Here is a 19249-nt window from a genome sequence, read left to right as displayed (position 1 = left end):
AGTAAGATCCTTAAATTGGCATTTATTTCAAATTGTTTTGATGACTTAAAAATAAATCGCTTTAGATTGCTTACTTTCATTAAAAGCTTTTGCATCACTTAAAGTTTTTATACACTTTGACATTTTTGTAAAAAATGGAAAAAGGGTATTATGAAGTTGCTCAATTGTATGTAACACAGAGAAGGCCATTGTTGTTGGTTGCACTTAGCAAGTTTTAAAACTACTTCAAACTGAAAAAAAAAAAACTGTTAAGCGAAGTATCGCATTATTTTAAGTTAAATATTTGCTATCACTTGTCAGTAACTTTACTTCTTTTTTGTCAACTGAAGACAATGACATTAGTGCAGCGTAATCTTATTGTAATTGCAAAGTTTACGTTGGACCGGAACTCGATGCATGCATTGGCAGTTGGCGTTGGATTACGGCTTTGAGTACGAGCACGAGTGCGAGTACTCGTAGCCATTTTTGCAACGTCACCTAGATGAGGGTAGGGTGTCACTTTTTGCTCTTTGCCGCATAGCCACAGCTCATTTCGTTTAAATTTAATTAAACAAAAGTTTTGGCCAACGCAGCAGCAGCAGCAGCAACTTTTTCAAAGTAATTGTGGCAACTTTTCGTCGGTTTGGTGTGGCTTCCAAAACTTGCAACATTTATTTTTGCTTTGCAGTTGGCATACTTGAGCCTTGCAAGTTTATTAGCTGAATGAAGTGTCAGTGTTGGGTTTAAGCTTAAGTTTTTTTTGCGAGCCTGCACTCTGATGGCAAACACAAACATTTTATTTAGTAAATAAAGAGCTATAAATTGTTTTCAATTCCTTTGCTTACACTTAATACTAAATGAGCTTTTGTCTTTTATGCATTTCCGCAGCAAATCACGATTGGCATCCACTCGGGCGAGGTGGTCACCGGCGTCATTGGCAATCGCGTGCCACGCTACTGTCTCTTCGGCAACACAGTGAATCTAACGAGCCGCACCGAGACGACCGGTGTGCCCGGTCGCATTAATGTCAGCGAGGAGACCTATCGGTGAGTGTCAGATTGTAATAGTTAGCTAAGCTCGTCATTAGCTGCCGCTGCCACATAAGCAGCAACGGCAGCCGCCTTGGCCTCTTTGGTAATGGCGCCATCGCTGGTGGCCACAAAGGCAGCCACAGCCGCTTTTTCTGCAACTGTAACTGCCTCCAGCAGTTGCACATGATTCTCGCTCTCATCCTCGCTCTCGGCGCTGCTTATTGTCTCGAGTCTCTGTAAGACATTAGTCGGCTGCTTAGCGCCACTTGGGTCTTGTGTAACTGGCTGAAGCTGTGGTCCCTCCAGCTCCTCGGTGAGATCAATGTAGCGCTGCAGGCGCTTCGGTAAGCGCAGCGTATCGATGCCATTTGGCAGTTGATTATGTTCACGCAGTATATCACGTATGCGGCAGCTGCAAAGGCAAAAAGTTAACAAATTCAATTTAACGGCAATGTTTATAAAAATAGATTAGCTGTGGTACAGCTGACTTTATCTTTTGGCATTGCTCGACACAAGCTATTCCATAAATTAATTTAAGTTTCACATAATAAGCTGCTTGGCAAAAAAGAGAAAAAAATGCAGTGGCAAAGTTCATGTGCTTAAAACTTTGCTTGTAAGAAATTTTCTATAAACTTTGCGCAAAGTTGCCCTTTTTGCCAAGGCGCACAAGCAAACAGCCAAACAAAACAAAAAAAAAAAAAATAACTCAAGTGGCGGAAATTGTGTGCTGATTTTCTTTTGCTTTTGCGACTTGATTCGCACGCAATCAAGCGTCTTTGAGGCATAGTTGAGAGCTAGCCAAGAGAACTTTCGTGTGCCACTTTAAACTGAATGTTTCAATGCACACACAAGCTCAATGCGAGTCCGTTTAAGAGGCATATGCCAGAGACCGCTGCACCTCAATGACCATACATTTGATGTGCTTGTCAATTGTCTGGTCAACAATTTGAAGATATGCGCCATTGTCTTTTTCGCTGGCTGGCTTTATGACTCTCTCAACGCAGACTATCAATCAATGAAACAAACTCCCCAAGCGGCCAAGTCATAAAACTCATTGCCTACTTGCAGGCGACTTTGCATATACGCAACATAAATGTATATCTCAACCTTTTTGCCTAAAGTATTGCATTGCAGAGCTAATAAAAATGCTAAAGAAAATGGCAAGCGTACATTCAAATTTGTATATATGTATGGCTGTGCACATAGCCAGTTGCAATTGGCGCGGCCTGCAGCACAAGCGTCTGGCAAACAAGCAAATAAAAGTGAAAAAAAAAAACAAGCAAGTTGAGTGTGTATGTGCTGGGGCAAACCCAAATGCGAATTTTATGTGGCACGTGTATTGGCCAATTGGCTAGCATGTGAACAGTTTACAGTGTATTTGTCACAGTATCCATAGCAAATGAAAATACAACTGAGCTGGCGCTTAATTAAAGCTGCAGCTAGTCAATTAAATTACTTATTGATTGATAATCTGTTTGCTGTTTTAGCATTATGACCAAATTATAGCCAATATACTCAATATTTCTGTTGTAGGCAGACACGCGCCTTAGCTGCAGCAAGCGATAAAGCCCAGGCATTGACATAATACACACAAAAGTAAGCAAACACTTGGCATAAGCCACAGAACAAAGCCCAATTGTCGTAGGCCAGCGACAACATAACGTAAAGTCGCCAAGTCGACAGCAGCAGCAATGCTTTGTCAAGCTGTCTGTCAATCAGACGCTTGCGACAGTTGCTCGACTTTTGTGCTTATTAAATTTTTGCAGCTTATCACAAAATTTGTGTGCTTGTGTGTGTGCGTGTGCGTGTGTGTGTGTTGGGAGAGTCAGGCAAGCGTAGCGAGCCAGCGGCCCAAAGTAATTGAATAAAAACTGAAACTTTAGCTTAAGCTTTAGATAGGCTGTGCTTGCTCTGGCATTGTCGTGTTCAAAGTTCAAGCTGATAATTACCGGCAAAAATGACGCAGCGTGGGCACGCCGTACACTTGTTCCTTGGCAATAATTTTGTCCATTAGAAGACGTCCGTAGCGTTCGAAAAACATTTCACGTCGCGATGCATACAAAATTGGCTGAAACGAGTTGACAGTTGGCAGCGAGCTTTGCATGTCAGTTGGCCAAATGTGGCGACTTACCTTGAAAGGCATTTCGATCATGGCTATGTTGCGTAACAGTATTTGCAGGCAGAGCACCAGTTCGTAACTGTAATTGCGTCCATTCTCGATGAGTTTGTCAAGCAGAGCAATAATCACGGAGGCGCCACCATCAGGCGGTTGCGGTGAAGCGCCGTATCTGCAATGATAAGCGGTCACGACTGTGCGGCTAACTGTGCGCTACGTGCAACAACAACAACAACAACAACAAGAACAGCAACAGCGGCTGCTGAGGCACGTAGTTGGTTAGCTTGCGGTTGCTACGGACAGTCAGACATGGAGAAATGTTCTGCGGTTGTTAACTGTAATTTTGTAGACCTAGAGGCGGAAGGCAGCCTAGGTAATAAATGCTTGAAGCCCCTGATAAACACAATGCGCAAATGAAATAATGAACACACAGAAGCCCTGTCATATGCAGCCCCACACAGCGTATGATTATTATTTAAATGTGTTTGTGTTTGTGCTTTGTGTGTGGTAAATGGCAAATGAAGTGCAAATGTGGCAAGCAAGCATGTCCGCTTCCAAATGGCCCTACGCATGTCACATATTTTTTTAAATTGAAAATGTTTGTCAAAATGTTGTGCACATTGATTTGCATTACGCTCTGATAAGCGCAACAATTTGCAATAACTTCACATGAATAAATGAAACGAAAGCGTAAATACTATATAATGAAAATATTTGCATATTTGATGTGCAATTTTAAATGAAAAGCGCCGTACAAATGAAAAATATACAAAAGCGTCTGGCAAATAACAATAACAGCCATTGATGCTGAAAAATAAAAACTTCAACTGACAATGCATGCAAAATTGCGCGCCAAGGCTCGCCAATCAGCAAATAATTTTCTTTTTGCACACTCAATCTTGTTTATACTGCATGCAGTTCATTTGCAAATTTCTTTTGTTTTAATTTAAATTTTTTGCTGTTGCTACAGCTGTGATTTGATTGCCATCGCCTGCCAAACAATGAGTGTAGCTCTAGCTGTAGCTGTGCTTGCAGCTGAAGGCTTTTGGCATTGCATCAATTGAAGCTGCTGCCAAATGCGCTGCTGCAAGCAATGAGGCATGGCAATAACAACAGCAGCAAGTGTGCAAAAAAAGGAAATGCACAACGCGCAATATCAAGTTAGAAAACAATAAATTCCGAACCGCAAAGCCAAGGACGCTGACACAGCGGCAGCGGCAGCGGCTGCAAAACAGAAAACTGAAGAAAAAAAAAATATATGTATAAATATTTATATTTGTAGTTGCAAGCGTTTACATACAAAATTTATGAATTTATGATGTGGTTGCTGCTGTTGCTGAGTGCACACTCGTTCTTCTTCTTGTTGTTGTTCTTGTTGGCCGACCATGAGACTCAGAGAGACACAACGGAGACAACGTCAACGCTGTTGCCTTGTCATGCAAATTCACTTTGGCTGCGACTTTCATATTTAATGTTAATATTTTGCGGTGCTCAAAAACCGTGGCATTGTCGCCCGTCTCTCTGTCTGTCTCTCAAACTGTGCCGCTGCTGCTGCTTGCTTATGCTAAGCAAGGCGCATTGAGTATCCCATGTTGCATACATTACGGCGCTGGCAAGTGGCGCCGTTCGCTTTGCATATTTCGCGCTAATTGAAGTGCTTTAAGCCCCTTTACCATAGCAGGCACACTTACCTGAGAAGTATAAGCAGCAATTCGGGCGCATTTGCCTGCAGCGCAATGCGCAGAGGTGAGGAGCGTCCACAGGACTCAATGGGCACATCAATAAATCTGCAAGCAGCGCATAAAAGACAACAAAGTTAAACTTAAGTAAATACTGGCTTGTTAGTTTGCTGCAACGCTTGACTGAGTGCTTTTTGTAATTTGTGCAAATGTGTAAAGTTGTTTAGGTCACACACACAAACACACAAACACACACACTTATATTGTGGGCTTAATGGTCGCCCACAGAGCAGTGCTTAAACAGGCCTACATTAGCCCAGCTGGAGTCTGGGCAGGCAGCAGCTTGAAGTGCCTGGACTAAAACTAAATTAAGCTGCTTGCTAGCCTGCCTGCTCGCCCGCCTGTCTGCTTGTTGCGCATATCTACTGTTAGCATGCCTTTTTTTTCGGCCAAATAGTGCTTCGGTATTGCGTATACGCAATGTGCTGCTAGCAGGCTTGTACTTGACGCACTTTGTGGCCCATACGAGGCATTGTCAGTGCGACTTGATTGTCTTAATGTGTGCTCATAAAACTAGGCATAATAAAGCCCGAGTTAAGCACACAGCCAGGAAGGCGCTGAGCTTTAGATAAGCGCACTGCAATTTAACACAACATCAAGGTGTAAAATTAATTTACGTTTTAATAGTTAGATGAAATGATAAGGCAGACACGTTAACGAGAAATTCGCAAATTGCATTTTGCAGCTTGCAATGCCTGCTGCTTGCCCTTGGAGCAGTTTCACTTTGTTTGCATTGACACTACAGGGCGTATGTGTGTTATAAGTAATTGCTGCGCTCAGCAAGTTCTATCAAGCTTGCAACACATTGACACTGATTTGTGTTAAGCTTAATGGCAGCTGAGCAAAATGATGATTATTGTCAGCCAAACATTTTGTATGCTACACACAGGCATAACACGTATACGCACTGTTGCTGGGATTAATGCTTATTCATTCAGATGTGCAGACAATATTAAGCTAGGGCATCATAAATGTCGTCTTAATTTTTCTTACTCAGCTGTGTGCGTGTGTGTGTGTGTGTGTGTGTGTGTGTGTGAGTGTCAGCAGCTTTGTGCGCTTATTACACGCATTTTTGACTTTAATCCTTCAGAGTGCCGGCAAACAAAGCCGAAATAACAAAGGTTTACATTGCTGCCTGTTGGCTCTCTGCTTATCGCTATCACCCACACACAGACACACACACACACAAACACACGCACGCTCTTCATAAATCTCTCAAGCTGCGACAACTGGCAAGCTGAGCTTGTGTTACGAGTAGCAGTGAAAAATCTTAATTATACATGACACCAACAGCAGCTGAGATTGAGAGTCACAGCGGCCATTGTGAGCATGTGTGTAAATGTGTATGTGTGTGTGTGTACGTTGTAAATTGTCAGCAGCTTTTACACAATTATGTCGGGCAAACACGCACAGCCAGCTAAACAATGCACGACTTTCTGCTTGTATATACATTAATTAAATTAAAATCCTTTTTATTTGCAATTTCTCTTTGTAATTTCCCTAGGGCTCACAAAGATATATAGAGACATACCATACAAAGATGCTTTTGGGCATTTACTAACTGACACGTTCTAGTCGCTCTCAAAATGTGATATGTGTGCAAGTTATTTTCCAATTAGCTTGACTAACAGCTACAGCAACAACAACAACATGTTGTGGCCGCTGGCACTTAGGCAAGCGTGCCACAAAAATAACAAGCGACAAAGTATTCTTGTTATTGTCAACTTGCAAGTCACTTCACCTTTTGAGGCGGGCATAAATTCAGCATACAGCCAAACTCACCTGAGCTGTCGCTCCTGCTCGTGACGTGGTATCCAAACGGGCAGCATGAGCTGCTCGCGTGTTGCATGCTTCAGAAAGTAAACCATAGCGCGCACATTCTCATGCTGTACAAGCAAGAAAAAAGGTTAAATGCCACATGTACATATATATGTATGTGTGTATGCGTAGAGCTTACCTGATCCTGAAAATCGCTGCGCCAGCCGGCAATGAAGTGCGGTGCATGTGGTCCAAAGAGCGCGCCCAAAAAGATGCGCTCAAATGTCTTCTCGCATTCGTAAATGGCCACTGTGAGGAAGGCAGGAGGCAGCAGGCAGGCAAACTCAATTAGACTCATAAAATGCCAGCACAAAAGCAGACTATGACTTTGTGGCCATAAAAAAGGCTAATTACGCAGCTGCACTTGTTGCCAGCCCAAAAGGGATATGACAACACGCACACGCACACAAAAAGCGTCACTGCGTGTGGTAGTGGTGCTGGTGCTGGTGGTGGTAGTGGTGGTGATAGCTGCCACATATTGGAGTCATAGCGCACAGCAAACGGCAAACGGAAAACGGAAGCTCACAACAAAATGTCAGCAGCCAAAAATTGTTTGTAAAAACGCAGCAGTTGACAGTTGGTTTGACTGCAGCTGTGCTGGGCCAACTTTGTCAGCACAAAAAACTGCACAAGTCTCCTGTTTCATATTTTTTCGTTAACCTGGCCAAACACACACACACACACAGTGCAGCTTAGCAACCTTGGCTCGCCATTAAAGCTGTCAGGCAACTTTACGCAGCGTTTTAATTAGAGCAGCACGCATACACACATGCGTGCTTTGGGCCATGGCTCAGATAACTTGCAACACTTTAAGGCACTTTACAAGTTGCAACACCTCTGCGCGCATCTTAACGTAATTACAGCTGGCAATTAGCAAAAACACGTCATTAAGTGAAAACTTTTGCCATCGTCAAAATCTCTGCCATGCACCGCCATAAAATTCATTAAAATATGCTAAACAAAAGAACATGCCACACACTCAACTCAAAGCTCTATATATGGATATGTATTAAATTATTAAGCTAGTGCCTTTCGACTTACCCAAGAGCTGTGCAACCACCTCCGAGTCTCGCACACCCCAGTCCCAACAGGTGCGCAACGCAATATATAAAATGTTGTGATACTTGCCCATGAGGCAGACCTACGAGACGAGACGTTTGCGTTAAGTTTTACATTTTTCGAGCATAAAACGCATTGGAATTCAAATTTAAATTTAAATTACATGCTACCGCAATTCCATGTCGGCCGCATGTGTTTAAAATTTAATTGGATTATGCAAGACTTACAAGACCCTAAGCCTAAGCCTAAGCCTAAGCATTAATCATCAGGGCGGCATATAGAAAATTTCAGGCATACCATATGCTGGCACATAATATAAATTATGCACTAAGCCTCAATCTTACTTGATTGAGTGTTTTACATATTGGGCTTTAGCTCACCCCGCAATTATCCTGCTTGGCCAGTCGATGGAAGCGTAGGGCTGCAACTACCGCTATGCTGGCAACCTCGTCGGTCTGCACATTCTGACCCTCGCTGCAGCCCTTGATAATTGAGCTCAGATGATCCAGGACATCCCGACGCGATTGGCGGTCCTGCAATCCGTTGCGTGTAATGCCCTCGAAGGTGTCATTAAAGAAACACTCGAATATGTAGTCCATGACCACTCGCCGACGCCGTAGCGGCGCACCGCGCTGGTAACTAGCGCGTCTAGATGCTTCTTGCCGCACCAACGGCCGGAAGCCGTACAAATGCCTTGCTAATGAAGGCAACCAAATCGCTGCCAATTGGCGTATTAAATGATTCACAAGCTGCTGCAATGCCGTCAGCAACTGTAAGAACATGTTGAATAAAAAACAATATAAAATTTATTTATTCAACAACTTTTACTTTAACACAATAACAATTTGTTGAAGTTTAAATTCCAAATTCGTTTAACAAACTGCCGGACAGTCGCGCGACCCTATAAGAATGTTTTGCCGACGGGTGCGCAAGCCAAACACAGACACACACACACAAACACGCACGCACGCACCCACACACAGACACAAAGGCAGCCAAACAACTTACTTAAGAGAGCGCAGAAGAGCAGGAGAGCAAGCAAGCAAGCTTGGTATTGATTTTTTCGTGCTGGCAACAATGCAAGCAAAGACAAATTTACACAATGTACTCGTCGCTTTATTTGTACGCGTTCTCTCTCTGTGCCTTATGTATTTAAGTAAACAAACAAACTGGATTTATTTATGGAACACAAAATGCAATAAGCTAAAGCAATTACATGCAACCGTTTTTCATCTTTGTATCAAGCTGTCGCTAACAGGTGTTTGAACAGTAACAAGCACATAATTTATAAATATTTATTTAATTATATTTAGTTGAAAACGTTAAGTACGCACATGCAAAATAACGCGCTGCTCAGCGTTCGTCAACCAACTGAGATGTCGCCAAACAAACAAGCAAAAACAATTTCCAACCACAAATACAACACTCAGCTGTTTACCTGCTCTCTCTCGCTCTTTACACTCTCTCTCACTCTTACTCTCTTTTGTTGCCTGACGCCCACTAGCTTGCTTACTATGCTGCTTTGCGCTTGCTGGCATTGTGCCACTCAAATGTTTTTGAGCTTTTGTTAGTTGAACATTTTTGTAGTTTGCCATTTGCAGCTAGCGCCAAATGATTTTTTTTGTTGATGGCTCAAATTGCGCTAATGATAATCGCTTGTTAATGTTGATATTGCGCAAACCCCCATTCATGTGTAAGTTTTAAATGTAATGAGTGTGAGAGCTGGCTATTCCAATGATTTGCAATGCAACAGCTGCTAATAGGTATGAAGTGCAATGAATAATTGATGAATTCATAGAGGCACATAGCTATAAAATAAAATGTATTGTACTTCGATTAAAAGCTAACTATAATGTGTTCTCTTAGTACTGAAATATTGAAAGACATTGAAAATGAAAATCAAATACATAGAGTTCGACGATAGCCATTATTGTAAACTTGGTCACGGCTTAACTTTTCTGTAAATTAAAATCTGTATGTCAATAGTTCCATTCTTTTCCTTTTTTCTATATCTATATTACACGCAATGTGATTTAGTGTATACAATGAATTGTAAGGAACTTGGTACAATAATACTATTAAAAACAATAAAGTAACACAATCGGCTTTACATTCCATTTGAATAGGTTGGTTGCGCTTAATTATCACAAAACAATTTACAAACGTTCATAGTATTCATTTATTTGCATTGGCTAATTGAATTGCGGTTTTTGTAATTTATAAATGTTTTTACTGCTGCTACATATGTAGTATTACTTACTCCACAAAATACAAAGCACACACACACCTACACATCAGCGTGCATATATATTAAATTGCAGCCGCATCCTTTTTGTATATCAAGTGTCAGATTAAATATTCACGCTACTCACGCATAATATTTGCACACTCATTGCGACTCGCTTTATTATTTGTCTTGACAATTACGCGTCAAGTAAATATGTATTCAAATATGCTGGGCTGTAATTAAACACAACGGATGCTCCTTGTCGTGCGGGCGATGTCGCTTAATTGAAGCGCCACACAAGCGGCAGCCTGATATTGAAATAAATGCGTAACGAAGGTGTGACCAAGACACAAGTCACTTAAAGCGCAAAGTGAATAATTGAATGGAGTTCATTAAATGCAGCGCAGACATAAATTTCACCTTTAAGCAATGCTGTCAATCCATATTGCGGTCACTGTGCGTGCCACACAAGCAGCTGTAAAATGTTGCAAGTATTTAAATGAAATTAAGTGCATACGCACTCAGCTTCCAACGAGCACAATATGTGCATTGTATTTATGTAAAAAGCGCAGGCCGCATGCGGCGGAAACGGAATTACAACCACAATGAGAGCGGAAGCAAATTCAATTTTCATATTTCACACTGAACAACAACAGTATGTGCATTAAGTGAAGTGCTCGAGCAACAATATAAGCGCACTTAAATATTTTTGAATTTTTTATATGTTAGTCTTTAAAGCTGACTAATAATTTTTTATCTTGGGCTTATTTGCAGTCTGCTGTGCCAGGAGATCAACCAGGATGATTCATTTCATTTGGAGTATCGCGGCCCTGTGGTAATGAAAGGCAAGCCTGAGCCCATGGACTGCTGGTTCCTGACACGTGCCACCAGCATAGGAAGCGGTCATGGCAGCCTGGACTCGCCGCAGCTGCAGCCGACAACGCCAACAACAACAACTCAACGGCTGGGCATGGGACATGCCAGCGTCTCACGTACTTCGTCGGGTCCTAGTGGCAGTTGCAGTGGTGGTGGTGCTTAGATGCATAGCAAATGCTAGCAAGCGGAATCACGCTGTAAAGTTGTAGGCAAATCTATGTGCAACCCCAGCGATTGTCTTACTATTTGTATGTCTGTGTGTGTGTGTGTGTCTGTTTATTTATCCAAGTTGGCCACTTAACCACTTCATTTCAATGGCTTTGAATTTGTTCTGCCTTGGCTTGCATTTGTCCTTCGCGCTCTGTATATGTTATGCATGCATGTGTGTGAGTGTGTGTGTGAGAGTGTGATTACTGCTACTGCGGCCGAGGCTGTTGGCTTCAGCAACGTTGGATCGTTGTTCAAGGTAATTTATGTTAATGCTACTCTATCTGTAACCACTCAACCAGCATTCAAGTGACTTTGCTGCTGGCAACTGCACTAGTTACTTAACAAATGATTTACATTTCTGCAGCTATTACACGCATACGTAATTTATGGCTTATTTGTGCTGCATAAATCAAAATAGTATCGCGTCTAAGCAAATTAGTATTGTGCGCCTGTGAAAGCATTTTCCATTATTCAAAGTGTCATGCCTTAACGAATACACAAAACAAGATTTGATGACGGGCTATAAAAAACACATACTACACAGACTGTGCCACCTCAATGCCACGCTGCTCTTCTGCTGGCAGTAAAGTAGATAAGTCCAAAACAACTCAATATAAAAGCCATAATATGGCAAACAGTTAAATATATCTGCTTCAACAGCTCGGCTCAGCCCATGCAAACAGGCAGGCCGAGCACTTTGTAGCATTCTTTGCTGCTACTGCTGCCAAAGGATTGTCAACAGAGCGCTAGCCAAGTTGGTGGCGAGCAAAATGTTTGCATTTGTTTTGTCTATGTGTGTGTTGTCTGTATACAAAAGTTTGGTTCACCAAGCAGTATATAGAATAAACATACATACAAAAGCATCAGCAAAGTAAGAAAACAAACCAAAGAGAGTGCCTGGCAGTAAGTAAAAGAATTAAGTAGAATTTCATACATATTTTCATGACAAATATTTGCCATACATATATACAAATAAGCATGAGAACAAATAGACGAGGGTAGCTTGAGCTTTTGCAAGCAATTATGTTAATTAACACGCTTTGAAACCAATTATTCAGGCAAATGGAAGTCTGTATGCTGAAAAAATAGTAAGCCACGTTCTGCGGCTAAAAGTGAAAGCCCAAAACTATTTTTAAGCCACTCTCGTTGAACTACAGCCTATACAATTTGGCTGAAAGTTTGTTAATGTATATGACATTGAGGCAGCGGCAAATAGCATTTTAAGCCCACAACAACGACCTAAATTCGTCTATAAACAGCAGCCATACATATACATATAAATATATATATATATAGATATATATAGACTATATATGATACAGTTGAGCTGTGGACTTGCATACAGATATATCTGAAATGGTTTTGTGCTTGTTATTATATTGGCATCTCAATGTCTATTTATGGCCAGGATATGCGCACATTATCGTTAAATGCCAAGCACAACTTTAACAATAGCAGTAACAACAATAACAATGCAATTTTGATGACTTGATAGCTGGCAAGCATTTTCCTGGGAATTGCCGTTCAAGTGCAAGTCTGTTTGTTTTGCCGCTAACGATGCCTCGTTAAAAATGTATTATCATTGATTAGCTGTCGCTAAGCGGGGCTATAAACATACTTTACAATCAAATTGCTTAAAAGGGTTTACAAATATGATTTTTCAGCAAGTCTAAGGGAACGCCAAGAACTTTGCATAAATCAAATTTTTGGTTTGCCTCTCATTTGAATTTATAATTTATAATATAACCAGCAGAGCGGCATGAGCAAGCAATTTGCAAAAAGAATATTCATTTTTCGCTGCGAGACCCAATTAAATATGCTTTGTGGTGCTGAAAGCGAGTGCTGGTCACAAATAAATTTGGCACACTTTCAGCACTGACTAATGGTGACATCCGGTTAGCATACTCCAAACCACTCTCGCTGTCTCCCTCAAACTCCCGCTCTCTCTCTCTCTCTCTCTCTCGCGCTCTTTTTCGCTTGCGCTGCTTTCATAATTTTTCTTCATTTCTGCTGTGTGCCACTTTATTTATGGCTTATATCAGGTTTATTTGCACAGGATGTTGCCTCAGGTTTGTTGCCTTTTTTCTCTTTGCGTCTATACATATTTACTTTTTTGGGGTTTTATATACAAGCATTCTGCAATTCCAGCAGCCTTAGTGGCTAATAATTAGACTCGCTTTTGTAGTGCGAAACCCCCAACTAATTACATCTACTACATATATACCTGGTCCTCACCAGTTACTAAAAATGCAATTGAGTTTTTTGTTAATTAAGCAAACCTAATAAGCAACATCCTGCTGCCCACTGCAACATCCTGTTATGTCCTGTGCTGCGAACGTGCTTGGCTCATTTATCATATTTATTCAGCAATCTGCCTTACATCTGTTTTGACTGCTTTTTCTAAGGATTTCTTTACATTTCCGCCTCAGCAAAGCTCCACAAACTTCAGGCATATCCATCAATATTTTGTTTTGTCTTGCCACGCACAATTTCCTTCACTGTTCGGCATCGCTTACATTGCGCAAATACACAAAATGCAAATCCACAAAACCAATCAAATAAATATTTGCCCAACTAAATACAAAACGTAAACTGGGTTCGCTGTGGGCTTAAGGCCCCAGCACTTGGCGTTTTCTCCTAGTCAAGGCCATTTTTGCGTGTGACCGTCCTATTAAAAATTTAGTTGAAATCGCACGTGACAGGCGCGTCTTTTAGCATTCTCATTAAAAATTCATAAGGATAAAATTATGATTGCTATAAGCAGACAACGACAAAACGTCAGAGCCCAAATCCCTCTGCGATAGTTATTCAGCTATAAGAGCTAACTGAAGCCAAAAAAAAAATTTTTATAATAAGGAGGTCTATATACCCTGTAAAAATGTTCTTTTGGTTGTACACATTATACAATGCTGGGAGAAGCATCGACGATGCATCCATACATCCATGTTTTGCAATTTTCATAAGACCTCGATGTTACTCCTGATGCTTAATGTATGTATAATTTATTATTATAGGGTAGTGTTAAAGCAGTAATTAGTATTCTCGTAAAATATTTTACTTGTCAAGTGAATTATTTGCGCTAAAGGAGATATTATTGCAAAAGTTTTTAAATGCCAAAGGTATAAATAATTATTTAATTGCATACTTATTTACGTAAGAAGCATCCTTTTTGCATTTTTGAAAGTCGGCGAATCCCCACAGATTATGATGGGGCAATCTTGAGTCAGCTTTGTACTTTTTGTTAGTATTTTGAGGAAGACAATTTCGCGACAATATTGACGTGATAAGAAATTCAAGATCTAAAGTATTTTATAGGGATATCATGATGCACATCTGAAGATCCAATGAACTATGTTCAGCAAGGCGGAGATAAAAAGATTAAAGACCAAAAGACGTGAAAGTTCAAATAATGTATCTAAAACTAGTTTAGTTAAACAGGGTGCCTAAGGATTTTTTCCAAGTTACAATGCATTCTTAATATGAATTGGCATCTTTAAACTTTTACATCTTGATTGCTTTTACATTATTAATTACTAAAAACGATTATCATTTTTCAAACATAAGAGCGATAAGTAACTATCATCTTAGCGTACTTTTCAATCTAACAACTAGTGCCATTTCTATATGAGTAGCAAGTTCAAGTCCAGCATACCCTTAAGTAATACCACAATCCACAGTTCAGCTTAACGCTAATGCTAATGTCATCGTCAAGTGCCACTGCTATGTTAAAGCCAATGATAATACGCTTGACTGCTGGTACCGCTGCTTTGAATTTAGAGTTTAACAGGGAAAAATGTGCGCATACGCTGCGTATGTGTAATGCAAAAATTAGCCAGTACTTTGAAAGGGTTAACTTGCCAAAGTGACGACAAACTCGTTTGACATGTGTTGCGCATTTTTAAAACAAATTATGCCCAGCCGAAAGGCCAAAGGGCTCAACTCAATTCAACACCAGCCAAAACAACAACAACAACAACAACAACAACCACAACTTTTTTTATTCAATTATTTCCATTTTCATTTTCTTGCTGGCCCGAGTAGCCTGAGCTTATGTGCATGCCACGCAGACCAGGCATTTGCTTACCTTAAGCAAACAAAAAACTAGAAAATTGAGCTACAGCTTCAGCATGCTGGCTGGCCATATGATAAACTGTAAGCTCATAGCTTTTTATGCTGGTACTGCAAACTTTGGCATATAGCTCGATTTTGTGTGTGTGTCTGATTTTTTTTTTTTTTTTGCCTACACAAAGTTTTGGCTATTTGATTATTGCCACTTTCAATGAGCAAACGAAAAGTTTCATGGCCTTAACTCTGCTGGCATTAATAAAAGATACCTATGGGCATCTGGGCACAATCAACGGAATTCATTTAAAAACACTAGCAATTGACTCGGCGTGCACCTGAAGCAATTCCAATGTAGCCCAAGCAAACATTTGTTCTTGTCAGGCCTGCACTTGTGCAAACATGCCAGTCAAGCCTTAATCGAATGCTCAGCACTAATTTCAATTAAAGTGGAAACGGCTGTAAACACAAACAAACTGTAACCAACAAGTCCACAATGCACAATTTAGCACACAGAATTAACAATACGCCCACGCGCATCCTGCGTTTGCAGCTGACGCAAGCAAACGAGACTCTTGTATTTGCATACTCCATGCTGCGAACCGCCCCGCCCCCGAACCGCCTCGCAAAAAGCTAACTAATGCAGCCACAGATGCAGTCGGCTGGCAGCTGTAACTGTAAACAAAGCCAACGTGGCTTAAATGTTGCCTACAACAAATCAATTTGCATTGAGCTTAGCATATAAAATTGAACAAATGTTATTGTAAACCAGAATGGAAATGGACGGTAGACAAAGCTCTAGCAGCTAAAGAGTTGAGGATGTTGCAACAAACGTTTCCATATTTGTCAATATGCATATTTTATGAAAAAAAATATATCAATTGCCAAGGCACTTTGTAAACATTTGCCAAAATCCAAATAGTACAATATTTTATGAGCAACAAATGCTTTATCAGTTTTGCTTACACTTTATTTCATGGACACACATCGAGCATACAAAAGCTTGCGCATCAACTGCAGAATACACTTTGCCACATGCAAAGAAAATTAATAAATCAGTCAGTATCTATCTATTAGTTTATCATAGGTAAGGGTATGTGGGGAGGAAATTAAAATAAATTATATATAGGCTACGACCACGCTTACATTTAAATCCAGGACTGTCTGCTTCTGCCTGCTGGCACTCATTCTTGCAAACGACAAAGTGTATAAAAAAGACAAAGCCACACGCCCACAATATTAACGCGTCTATGAACGTTCCCTTTGCGCTACATTCATCACATTTTCTGGTTTTCCTCTTTTGTGTGTCTCTTTTGGTGTGCGCTTTTTTATGCACAAGCGTTATTGGCAGACCGCTTGCTGGCAACGCAGCGTATGCGCAACATTTATTTAACGTTCACACTCAATTCTTAAGGTCGTCCCGAGCTTTGTGCATTTGATTTGTGGGCCATCGAGTGCAGGTCCGAGTGTACAGCTATTTACAATTATAATTCAATTTGTTGTATAATTCGCAGGCACTGCCCCAAGTGCCAGATAGACACTTGCTGCTATTCTTGCACATTAAACTAATCGATACTTTATGGGCTGAGCCGCCTTTCAAAGGGCTGGGCAGGGGGGATGCTGATAAACATTAGATGCATGTACAGTTTAGCCATTTTGTTGAGCGCGCTGTCGTCGTTGTCGTTGTCGTAGTCAATGACAGCTTAGCCGAAGGACATGCCAATGTGCACAGTGCACACCGCAAGGACCCAAACTGGGCAGCATGTTGTTGTTTAATTGTCTGTAAAATTGTTAAATTGCTTAGCGGGCTCCGGTATCATAGTATGTGCATGTGTGTGTTGACATACAACAGAGAGCATTAGATCTACATGTGTAGCCGTCCGGTGTGCCTGTTATCCCAAGCTGCATGCGCTGCCGAATTGCAAATTCCAAATCGTAGCAATTGTATCCGTGTCGTTGATGCATTTCAGCTTTTAATGTTTCATTTATTCAACACACACACTAGCACAAACTCGCTTTGTAGTCCATGTATTTTACTCTCAGCAAATTGAATTTGATTGCTGGCTGAACTTTGCATTTCGGTCGCCTGGGCAAGCCGCAGGAGAGCCAAAAACAGCAGGCCATAAAAATCCACAACTAACGTTATAAATAATCGCCTTTTGGGCAGACCTTAGAACTTTCGCCTGTCTACAGACTTACGTGATTGCAATTTTTAATTTTTCTTTGCCTTTTCCCCCTTTGCAGTATAGCAGGTACATACGTAGGATGTTTATGTGCTTGGCAATCAAAAGTTGTTTTGCGCCTTTGTAGTCTGTTCGGACGTCCCTCGCAGTTGGCACATGGTATGGCCAACAAAAGTTTTTTACATTGCGGCCAGGTTTTGAACTTTGACATTGACACTGTTAGAAACGTAAGCTTGCTGCTAGCAGAGTAATTGAGCGTAAAGGGTTAAATTGAATTGCAGGCACACAAAAATGTCAAAGTGTATAAAAACCGAACCAAGCCCAAAACAAACAAAAAGCAGCGAAGCACAATTTTCGCTTCGACTTCTTTTTGTGCTTGTACGCTGCTAAGCTTTGATTTTACTTTTATATTTATACAACCGCATAACAGACTATCACAAGCTCACAACTTTAACTTTGCTTTCTCTTTGCAGAAGCCAAGCTGTAACTAAACTACTTAAGTTGTAATTAGTGCATAAATAAGCCGAGTGCATGCTGTACCATATAAATGAAAACAAAACATAAATTTACACAAATACTATATGCAAATTAGTTGAATATTTTCAGCATTTTGGGTGTACAACTGAACTAAGTGTGTTTAAATATTTATTTTTGTACTTTGTGATGGTTTCTTAGGCTGAACTTTTTGTGCTTTCTACTCTAGTTGTAATTAATGTAGGCACTATGGTATACATACATACTTAATACTAATTAACTAATACTCATGTCAGAAGTACACTGTACAAAGAAAACTTGCAAATTGTACTATATATGAGGAAAAGAAGTAAGGCAAATATTCTAGCAGCAGCACTCGTAAATACAACAAAGCACCAAACAAGTAAAACTTATTATGCAAAGGTGAGTTTCATAGACACTCTCGCACAACTTAAATGTAAATCTACTAGTATATACAGGGCTACTGACCAGTAAAAGCAAATGAAAATGTTCGCAAACTAATTGCACACAAATTAACAATTAAGCCGTAACATACCCAAAAATATTATAATAAACATAGCTACAGGCACATATACGTACATACATAAAAATAAAGTTACAAACGCATATTAGAGTTGTGTTGTTTCGCTCTGAGTATATAGCCACCCCAGAAATATATGGGTGATTTGGTCTTCATCTATGAACTATGTTCTACATCAGGCATTTAGCTCACTAAATAGTTATTCGTTCAGGCTTACTTGTCATATTATTCATGATCCTCTCTGGTGTTTTTCTGTAGTTGATTTTCCCTTACTTGCCTTACTGCAAAATACCATTAAAATTTCTATACATCAGCTATATATAGATAAATTACCTTTTTATTGTTGTGAGCTACTGAATAAATTGAACAACAATGAACAATTGAGTCAAATAATCAGTATTGTTTATTAACAAATACAGTGCTAAACTGAATTAAATGACCAATGCAGTTCACGAGCCAAAAGTGAACGACTGAACTTACTCATATAAATTCAACTAGAAACGTCAACTCTAATACATGTAGTCATTTCTAAAATTAAATTAAAATTAGCTGCAAATCCAAATCTAGAAAACCAACCAATCTACAAGCGCTAAAGTTTATTCAAATTTTGTGTAAATTTATATAAGTATTGAGAAGGCAATTCTCGACCTATGTATATTTAAACTGAAAATAGCTTTATAGTTCTTAAGCCGTCACATTTGAAGTGTAAACCAATGCATTATACTATATCAGTTTTGAAACTCTAAATGATATTGCAATATACTTATGTACTTATTAATTAACTGTTCACCGCTAGAAAAAGAGAGATGTGTAAATGTGAATAATTAAAAGTTGTTTGCAGAAGGCGGCATGGTTTGTTTGATGTGCATAAAGCATTGTTGATAGCTCGTGTGGCCAGTAAAGCATAAGTAATTCGTTTATTTAACAATTAAAA

The 19249-nt window shown here is 40.1% G+C and overlaps 2 protein-coding genes across 5 annotated transcripts in view; one reads left to right on the top strand and one right to left on the bottom strand.

The window, feature by feature from the left end:
* Positions 1–18328, top strand: part of LOC108603827 (guanylate cyclase soluble subunit beta-1) — a 40179-nt gene extending 21851 nt beyond the window's left edge. For all 4 annotated transcript variants that reach the window (XM_017992959.1, XM_017992958.1, XM_017992960.1 and 1 more), the window contains exons 16-18: positions 868–1025; positions 10744–11311; positions 17774–18328. In XM_017992959.1, coding sequence (XP_017848448.1) covers positions 868–1025; positions 10744–11008 — 423 coding nt within the window. In that variant the 3' untranslated portion in view covers positions 11009–11311; positions 17774–18328. The remainder of the gene's footprint in view (positions 1–867; positions 1026–10743; positions 11312–17773) is intronic.
* LOC108603828 lies at positions 961–9092 on the bottom strand. Its single transcript, XM_017992962.1, has 9 exons — positions 9077–9092; positions 8123–8512; positions 7725–7824; positions 6823–6932; positions 6648–6751; positions 4818–4913; positions 3142–3298; positions 2960–3078; positions 961–1422 (listed from the first exon to the last, which is right to left on the bottom strand). Exons 2-9 carry the CDS (start codon positions 8339–8341, stop codon positions 1047–1049), a joined length of 1281 nt encoding a protein of 426 aa, XP_017848451.1. The 5' UTR covers positions 8342–8512; positions 9077–9092; the 3' UTR covers positions 961–1046.
* Positions 18329–19249: the final 921 nt, after the last annotated feature.

This window comes from Drosophila busckii, chromosome 3R (genome assembly GCF_011750605.1).
Source record: "Drosophila busckii strain San Diego stock center, stock number 13000-0081.31 chromosome 3R, ASM1175060v1, whole genome shotgun sequence".
Classification (NCBI taxonomy): domain Eukaryota; kingdom Metazoa; phylum Arthropoda; class Insecta; order Diptera; family Drosophilidae; genus Drosophila; species Drosophila busckii.
Note: the sequence above shows the minus strand (reverse complement) of the source record. Positions and strands in the feature narration are given on the sequence as shown.

Bases quoted from the DNA above. Each gene is read 5' to 3' on its own strand.
- LOC108603828 (XM_017992962.1), bottom strand. From the start codon at position 8,341: ATGGACTACATATTCGAGTGTTTCTTTAATGACACCTTCGAGGGCATT. The intron at 4,914-6,647 runs GTGAGTTTGGCT...CGCTGCTTGCAG, and splicing joins GAGCAGGAGCGACAGCTCAG to ATTTATTGATGTGCCCATTG. The intron at 3,079-3,141 runs GTAAGTCGCCAC...AACTCGTTTCAG, and splicing joins TGATCGAAATGCCTTTCAAG to CCAATTTTGTATGCATCGCG.